This window comes from Rhinolophus sinicus, linkage group LG11 (assembly GCF_036562045.2).
Source record: "Rhinolophus sinicus isolate RSC01 linkage group LG11, ASM3656204v1, whole genome shotgun sequence".
Classification (NCBI taxonomy): Eukaryota; Metazoa; Chordata; class Mammalia; order Chiroptera; family Rhinolophidae; genus Rhinolophus; species Rhinolophus sinicus.
The window spans coordinates 4,640,902-4,649,949 of record NC_133760.1 but is presented as its reverse complement, the minus strand read 5'-3'; the positions used below and the strand labels follow the sequence as shown (position 1 = coordinate 4,649,949).

General features: G+C 47.8%; 1 protein-coding gene across 3 annotated transcripts; it reads left to right on the top strand.

Moving 5' to 3' along the window:
* The first annotated feature begins 216 nt into the window (after positions 1–216).
* Positions 217–8,138, top strand: LOC109438392 (sialic acid-binding Ig-like lectin 5). Of its 3 annotated transcripts, none has more exons than XM_074315522.1 (8): positions 217–813; positions 965–1,240; positions 1,469–1,516; positions 4,439–4,696; positions 4,788–5,018; positions 5,376–5,466; positions 5,815–5,875; positions 6,583–8,138. In XM_074315522.1, the coding sequence occupies exons 1-8, from the start codon at positions 267–269 to the stop codon at positions 6,754–6,756; spliced, it is 1,686 nt and encodes a 561-aa protein (XP_074171623.1). In that variant the 5' UTR covers positions 217–266; the 3' UTR covers positions 6,757–8,138. The 3 variants fall into 3 exon arrangements, with proteins under 3 accessions (XP_074171623.1, XP_074171622.1, XP_019573790.2); XM_074315521.1 differs by having other exon boundaries at positions 219–813; positions 4,788–5,072; XM_019718231.2 differs by having other exon boundaries at positions 223–750; positions 4,788–5,072.
* Positions 8,139–9,048: the final 910 nt, after the last annotated feature.

The window sequence follows — 9,048 nt, the reverse complement described above, 5'->3', positions numbered from 1 at the left end:
GGCCCAGCAGAGCCTGCTTTCCTGTATGGACAGCGGTGCGGGAGGGACAAGCTGAGGACAGGGATCGAGGAATGGCAGGTTGGGTCCTCCTTGCATTTGGGGCCTCACCGGAACCCCATCTGGAGAGCGGAAGTGCTTGTTCTCCAAGGGCTGGCCAGCTCCACTGCGTCTGGGGGCCCAGCCCCTCCTCCATGCTCATCACGTTTCTGACTTCACCCTGGGCTTCCTGTTGGGGTTTCCTCTTAGTCCTGTGACACCAAGGCCCCATGACGATCACCCCAAAGATGCTGCTGCTGCTGCTGCTGCCCCTGCTGTGGGCAGATCAGGGGGCCGAGGGAACAAACGGTGGTAGCGCCAAAGCTGCAAGTTCCTTTGGTCCGATTCCAGGTTACCAGCTGACTATGCAGGAGTCCGTGACTGTGCAGGAGGGTCTGTGCGTCTACGTGCCCTGCAACTTCTCCTACCCCAAGGAAGGCTGGAATGACTCTGACCCAGCTCACGGCTACTGGTTCTGGGAACGGGCCAATATAGACCAGGATGCTCCTGTGGCCACAAACAAGCCAGATTGTAAAGTACAGGAGGAGACCCAGCACCGATTCCACCTCCTCGGGGACCCCTGGACCTACAACTGCTCCCTGGACATCAGAGACGCACAGATAAGGGACACAGGGACATATTTCTTTAGGGTGGAGAGAGGACTCAAAGTGAAATATAATTACAAATGGAACCAGCTCTTTGTGAATGTGACGAGTAAGGAAAGGAGTCAAGGAGAGGCCACATGGATGGGTCTTGAGGGCACCAGGGCAGGGCTAGGTTGGCACACCCTGCTCCTCATCTTAGGAAGGACCCAGGGGGATACAGGGGTAGAGGACACTGGGGCTGGCCTGAGGCAGAGGCTACTCTTGGGGGGCACACTCGGGGATCCCATCTCCAGGGCCTGAGTCTCTGTCTCTCTTTTCTCCAGCTCTGACACTGACACCTGACATCCACTTCCAGGGGACCCTAGAATCTGGGCACCCCAAGAATATTACCTGTACTGTGCCATGGGCCTGTGAGAGAGGGACATCCCCCACCTTCTCTTGGATTGGAGTCACCCTCACTTTCCTGGGTCGCAGGATTCCCTACTCTTCAGTGCTCACCCTCACGCCAGGGCCCCAGGACCACGGCACCAACCTCACCTGTCAAGTGACATTATTCTCTGGTGTGAAGACTGAGAGGACCATCCAGCTCAACGTGTCCTGTGAGTGCCCCACCAGAACACCAGGCTCCTTAGGGCAATGGGTGTCAGGGAAGAGCAGGCAGGGCCTGGGTTAGTGGGTGCTGGGCCCTGCAATTCAGGGCTGGGGAGGAAGGAAAGAGAATACCCAATTTTACCCTGTTCCTATTTCTAAAGTTTCTGGGGGGAAAGAGAAAACGGCCACCTTCTTGTCACTGAAAAGGGAACAATTTTGTATATCTGTCTGTCCAGATGCACCCCAGGACCTGAGCATCAGCGCGCTCTGGAAAGAAGGCACAGGTAGGGTGCAACATCTTTTCTCCAAGGGTGTGCTGGAAGTGGGGTCTGCCTCCACCCTTCGAAGCAGAGCTGGGGTTTCTGAAATCAGATGGTAGAAAGCTTGGGCCGGGCATGAGGACAGCAGATGTAGGAAGCCCTCCACTCTCTCTTCCTCTGATTAAAAACTGGCCTCTCCCCCCCCACCCTGCTGTCACAGGGAATTGCATGGCCTCCATACCTGATGGATGTGGCTGTCCCCAGTGCCAGGGTTAGTTACTTCCTCATCCCAAATTTTGCTCTCATTCTCCTCAGGATCTGGACCCTGCTTCCTCCTCCAGTTTTCCGTAATAATTGAATGTTATTTTTTAAATAGTAGGCATAAAATGTGCCTTAGTCAGCTCAAGCTGCCATAACAAAATACCCCAGACTGGGCGGCTTAAACAGCAGGAATGTATTGCTCTCAGTCTGGAGGCTGTAAATCCAAGAACTAGGTGCCAGCTGATTCGGTGCCTGTGAGGGCTCTCTCCCTGGCTTGCAGACAGCCACCTTCTGTCTGTGTCCTCACATGGTGGAGAGAGAGCTCTCTAGTGTCTCTTATAAGGGCACTAATGCCATCATGAGAGTCCCACTGTCATGACTTTATCTAACTCTAATCATCTCCCAACGGCCCATTCAAATATCTCCAAATACCATCACATTGTGGGGTTAGGATTTCAACATATAAATTCGAGGGGAACACAGTTCAGTCCCTAGCACATTTTAATAAGAAGAAAATAGTAGTCAATACCTTGTGTGCCTCCCCTCTGGGTTATCTTCCCCAAAGTAATCTATACATATACATTTAAAAAGGCACACGTATGTACACCTAGCACACTGCTTTGAGTCTTTTTTTTTTTTTTTAATTTTTCATTGTGGTGTAATTCAGATTCACACGGTACAGAGTTTCCATAAATCCCTCACCCAGCTTCCCTCATCATTCGAGTCTTCCATCACCATGGCACATTTGTCACGACTAAGAAAGTGACATTGGTACATTACTAGGAAGAAAGCCCCCCTTTTCCTCAAACTAAGTATATCTTGTAGGTCTTCCTGGATCTGTATGTAAGAAACCGTGTCCATTTTTATTGAGGATTCCATGGTTTCCCAAATGGAAGTATATTATACTATAAAATACTTAATTGGTCCCCCATTGGTGGAAAACTGTGGTGTTTTCAGTCTTCACCTAAGACAAATAATGCTGCAATGAATTACTTGGGCAAACATTCCCCATGTGTGTGCGTGTGTCTGGAAGAACATTTCCTAAAGAAGGAAGTCCTGGATCAAAGGGTATGTTTGTAGTTTCTACAGATAATGCCAAATCCTGCTTCATGACGTTGTTCTGTTTATACCACCCCCCGCCGTGTACCTGTCCCTCTGCTGAGCATTTCATGCTTGCTGACATGCTAAGTGAATTCACAACCATTTAAACTTACATTGTCATTTTGTGACTAGGTCGAGTTTCATGTTTAAGGAATATTTATATTTCTTTGTGGACTTCTTAATCATTTGAAGAAGCTCTTTTCACATTAAGGAAATCAGCTGTGTGAAAATTTTTATTTCCAGCCTAATGATGACCTTTTGGTTCAGCATATGGTGATTTTTCTGGACAAAACTTTTTTTTAATGTACATACAGTTATGTACACTAATTTACATATAGTTATTAGAGCTGGCTCCCACTTGTTGGCAAAAGACAATTGTGCCCATCTTGTCCCAACTCTGGGTTCAGTGACTTCAGATTGGGTGCTTGAAACTGACCACGCTGGCAGTATTTACACCAAGGAAATTGGAAAATACTACAAATCAGGACTTCCCCCTCCCACCCCCCATAAACTGGTTGTTAAACATTTACCAGTAAACCACTGGTTGCATTTATCAATATTTTCTTTCGTGCCTCTGACTTTCCCCATTTTAATATTATTTCTGTAAATTTATTTTTCAATTACAGTTGACATATGATATTATATTACTTTCAGGTGTACAACATAGTGGTTAGACATTTATATAACTTATGAAGTCATCCCCCAATAAGTCTAGTTCCCATATGACGCCATTCATAGTTATTACAATATTGTTGACTATATTCCCTGTGCTGTACTTTACATCCCTGTGTCTATTTTTATAACTGGAAATTTGTAATATTATTTTGCAAGCCTCCCATAATTTCTTCCAGTAGCCCCATGTAAACACTCCCCAACATGTCCATTTGTGTGAGTGGTGGCCCGGGTCTGGGCCTCAGAGGGCTGTGTGTTTTTCTTGGAGCATGCAAGGCCATTCTACACCTCAGCTGTAGCCACACTTCTGTGCCTTCCTCCACAGTGTCCTTCTATGCCAGCACCATCCCCGAGCCAGCTCCCACCTGCTCTCATGCTCTACTGGAGCCTCTCCCCCAGGAAGCCCTCCCTGTCCTGACAGTCTCACTGAACTCCTGTCCTCAGGGCTCCCTCAGTCCAATTGACCCCCATGTCATACTGCTCTGTGAGAACCTGCTTTTGGGGTGTCTTGCTCATGAAACTATGAGCTCTCAGACACAGCTAAATTAGTTCTCAGTAAATCGTTGTTGGGACAGACAAAATGGCAAGGCTCATAAAGGGAAGTCTGGGACCTGTGTTGGCACAGAAGGCCAAAACAGGAGGTAGGGGACCAGGTTGGTTCAGGTGAATGCATGGGGGCCTCTTGGAAAGACTGTAGTGCCTGCTCCTAGCTCAGTCCCCTTGGGGCTGAGCCCAGATGGTGTGAGCCCATCGTACAAGAAAGAGAAGAAACTGATCTACATGATGTAAAGAAAAAAGCGAGAAAGAGACAGAGGCAGAGAGAGACAGAGACAGAGAGACAGAGACATTAATGAGGTCTAGGGCTTAACTTTCTCTTTCTCTCTCTCTCTTTCTCTCTCTCTCTCTCTCTAGAAATGAAATACAAGGGGAATGGCTCCTCTGTTCCAGTCCGGGAAGGGGACTCTCTGCGCCTGGTCTGTGTCGCTGACAGCAACCCTCCTGCCACACTGAGCTGGGCCCAGGGGAGTCAGATCTTGAGCCCCTCCCAACCCTCAGACCCCGGGGTCCTGGAGCTGCCCCGGGTGGAGTCAGTGCATGAAGGCGAATTTACCTGCATAGCTCAGAACCCACAGGGCTCCCTGAGCGTCTCCCTCCATCTCTCTGTGCACTGTAAGTGGGGGGATGGGGAACACCTTGGGGCAGAACACCTAGGTGCTGGGGAGGGGAGAGGAAACGCTGACCCTTCTCCTCCCCCCCACAGACCCCCCACAGCTGCTGGAACCCTCCTGCTCGTGGGAGGAAGAGGGGCTGCACTGCAGCTGCTCCTCCAGAGCCCAGCCGGCCCCCTCCGTGCGCTGGCAGCTGGGAGAGAGGCTGCTGGAGCGGAACTTCAGCAACACCTCCTTCAAGGTCACCTCCAGTTCAGTGGGGCCCTGGACCAACAGCTCCCTGAGACTCAGTGAGGGGCTTAGCTCCAGCCTCAAGCTCAGATGTGAGGCTCAGAATAACTATGGGAAACAGACAGTGAATATCCTGCTGCTGCCAGGTCAGAGGGTGTGACGGATAATGCCCGGGGAAGGGGGCGCACCAGCCTGGATCCTAGAAGACATTGAGTGGAAGAGAAATAGGCCTGACTGAGAGCAAAGGGGGACTAGAGTTCAGGCCCCTCTGTCAGTTGGCTGGAGAGGGAATGGGGGAAACAAAAGGCTGCAGTCATACAAAAGTGATGGGGAACAAAGGAGTCCTGGATGGAAGTGGGAACAGTTTGGGGCATGGATTCGAGAAGGCTGTATGCGCAGGTGCCTGCCTAGGGAAATGGGAGTTCGCCTCAGGTGTCTTGTATCTGCAGGGAGACCAGGACCCAGGAGAGATGTGGTACAGGGGGCCGTCGGGGGAGCTGGTGTCGCAGCCCTGCTTGCTCTCTGCCTCATCTTCTTTGTGTGAGTGGTGGCCTTGGTTTGGGCGAAGGCCTCACAGGTCACGGTGGTGGTGGTGGTGGTGGTGTGTGTGGAGGGAACCCAAAAAATCTCCAAAATTCAAAACCCAGAGAGCCCCGATGAGCTGATGAATCCAGGAAGAGGTACAATCAGGAACTTAGCCTCCTGGTGTCTTGTCCAGGTGTAGAGTGTTTTCCCAACACCTGGTCCCAGCCATCCAGGAGGAGGGAACATGTGTTCCCATCATGATCTCTGCAGTCAGACAGCAGTCTCCACACCCTGCCTCAGTCAGCCCTTTCAGGATCCCAGCAGCAAGCCAGCCAGGCTAAAAGGCCCTGCCTCTCTCCTCAGAGTGAAGATCTACAGGAAGAAATTGGCAGAGAAGGCAGAGAGCCAGGATGGCGTCTCCCAGGTGAGGATGTGGGCATCTTTCCATCTAGTGTCCCAGCTGGATGCCTGTCCTAGGGTGGGATGGCGGCTCATTTAGCACATCCAAAATGAGTTCCTCATCTTCCCCCACTCCAAATTTGGTCCTCCCCTGGGATTTACTACTGCAGTCAACTCAGAGATCTGAGAGTCTCCCTTCCCTGTTTCCTGTTCTTCATCTCCCAAAGCCAGTAATTGTCCAAGTCCTGTCTCATTTCCCCTTTAACAAAGCTTTTCTCCATTGGACATTTCCTGCTGAGCCCTCACTGTCTCTCCTGAGTCACTGACCCCACCTCTCCTCCCCTAACCAGCTTTTGGCAAGGCATTCCCCAAATAGCTTTCATACAGCCTCTTTGCTTGCCACCAAGATCAGTGTAGTCCAAAAGAAACACAATACAAAGGATGCATACAACTTAAAACTTTCTAGTGGTCACATTAAAAAGTAGAAAGAAACACAAGATCAGTTGTCTTATCCATAAAATGGGAGATCGTAAGGATTCAGTGAGATTAATAAAAGGAACGGGTCATTATGACTAAAATTTGTTAAAGGTACAAATGAATGAATGAGTGAGTGAATGAATCTTCAGGAAATGGGTGTGAGATGGATAAATGAATAAGTGCCCCCTCAAGCCCCAACTTCTCTTCACCAGACTCCGAAGGCCCTCTCTGACACCCTTCTCTCCTCCCACTCAGAGTCACCTGAATAAATCTTCATCAGACAGCCCCTCAGACCACCAGCCCCCAGGTGTGGCCTCCTCCACCTCAGAGAACGAGGAGGAACTCCATTATGCCTCCCTTAGTTTCCACCGTCTGAAGCCACACAACATCAGTTCCACTGAGTATTCTGAGCTCAAGATCCAAAAATGACAATCCCAACCCCACCCCCATAAGCTGGCTGGAGCCCAGAAAAGGCATCTCTGGAAAAAAAAATGTGCGTCAGGGACCAATTCTTGAACAGTTAACAGTCCTCCGAGCCAAAGGTTATCTATAAATGGGAGCATGGAGTTCCTTGGAGAGGCTGAACTCTCCTGGGTTCAAATCCAGGCTCAGCTACTCACTGAGGGTGTTACATCAGGCAAGTCACTTTACCTCTCTGTGCCTCAGTATCCTCCTCTGTAAAATGGGGGATAATATTGATTAGGTACACTGTTAAATGGGAACATACACACTGTTGGCATTAAGTATATTGTTATGTGTTAAGTTGACCTCAGGATGGAGGGAGATGTCAGCTTTTGGCTCTACCACAATCTTCAATTTTGCTTGACTATCTTTAAGAACATGTGTTATTTTCTTTTTCAGGGAGAGGGGAACATGTATTATTTTAAAAAGTAAATATTTCTAACTGTAAATCTTTGGCAGGAGAAGATATTTCCCAATACATGTATCTAACAAAGGATTCATCCACAGTATATAAAGAACTTCCAAAAATCAATAAGAAAAAGGCAGACAATGCGATAGAAAAATGGGATAGTCTATGGACCAATAAGCATATAGAAAGATGTTCAACTTCAGTAGATGTCCAGGAAATGCAAATAAAAATCACAATGTTATACTACTATACAGCCACCACATTAGCAAAAATAACAAAAAGAATATCAAGTATTGAGGACATTGCACTAAGTGAAACAAACCAATCACAAAAGACAAAGACTGCATGAGTCCAGTTATGTAGGTATCTAAAGTAATCAAACTCTTAGAGGGTGGACGGACCTCTGGGGAGGATGAAATAGGAAGTTGCTATTAAATAGGTATAGAGTTTCAGTTTTTCAAGATAAAGACATTCTAGAGAAATAGTGGACAACAACATGCATAGAGTCAACACTACTGTGCTGTACACTTAAAAATGGTTAAGGGGCGGCCAGATGGCTCAGTTGGTTAGAGCGCGAGCTCTGAACAACAGGGTTGCCGGTTCAATTCCCGCGTGGGCCAGTGAGCTGCGGCCTCCACAACTAGACTAAAGACAATGAGCTGCCGCTGAGCGTCTGGAGGGGCAGCCGGATGGCTCAGTTGGTTAGAGCACGAGCTCTCAACAAGGTTGCTGGTTCAATTCCCTACATGGGATGGTGGGCTGCACCCCCCTCCAACTAAAGATTGAAAACAGCAACTGGACTTGGAGCTGAGCTGCACCCTCCACAACTAGATTGAAGGACAACGACTTGGAGCTGATTGGCCCTGGAGAAACACACTGTTCCCCAATATTCCCTAATTAAAAAAAACTTTTTAAAATTAAAAATGGTGAAGATGGTAAATTTTATGGTGCTTTTTCTTTTACCATGATAAAGGAAAATAATATATAGTGGTTTCCAAGGGCTGAGGGTTGGGAGAGTGGGCTGGGAGTTAAGGCTTAACAGATACAGAATTTTAGTTTAGAATGACGAAAAAGTTCTAGAGATGGATAGTGGTGATGATTGCACAATGTGAATGTATTTAATGCCACTGAACTGTACACTTAAAAATGGTTAAAACAGTAAATTCTATGTTGTGTATATTTCACCACAAGAAAAAAATTTTTTTAAGACGATCAAGTGCTGGTGAGGACGTGGAGCAACTGGAACTCTCAGACACTGCTGGTGGAAGTGAGAATTGATATAACCACTTGGAAAATACTGAACCTGTGAGTCAGCATTTCCATTCCCAGGGGCGTTGTACCCAATGGAAGTGTGTACAAATATTCATCAAATACATACAAGAATGTGCACAACAGCATTAGTTATGATGACTGAAAAGTGGAACCTGCCCAAATGTCTTTCAACAGCAAGACAGGTCAATAGGTTGCAGATTATTCATGCAATGCAAGAAACAAAAAACTCCACACAACATGTATGAACCCTATAAACGTAATGTTTAGTGAAAGCACCCAAACACAGAGTATCTACTATGTGACGTCCTTGATACTAAGGTTCAGAAACAGACAAAATTAATCTTCAGTATTAGAAGCCTGGACACTGGTTACTTGGAGAGGTGGGGAGAGGTTTCCACCAAACTATGAGCTCCTGCAAGGTGAGGACAGTCCTGTGTCTGGCTCTGTCTTTTCAGAGCCCAAACTTGGACACAGAACACAAAGTGGACGCAGTCAACCTCTGAAATGACGAGCTCAAGTTCAAGGGGACAACATGGCGGGGCTCTGCTGAGATCTCCCAGGTTGCATTTCCAGCCCAA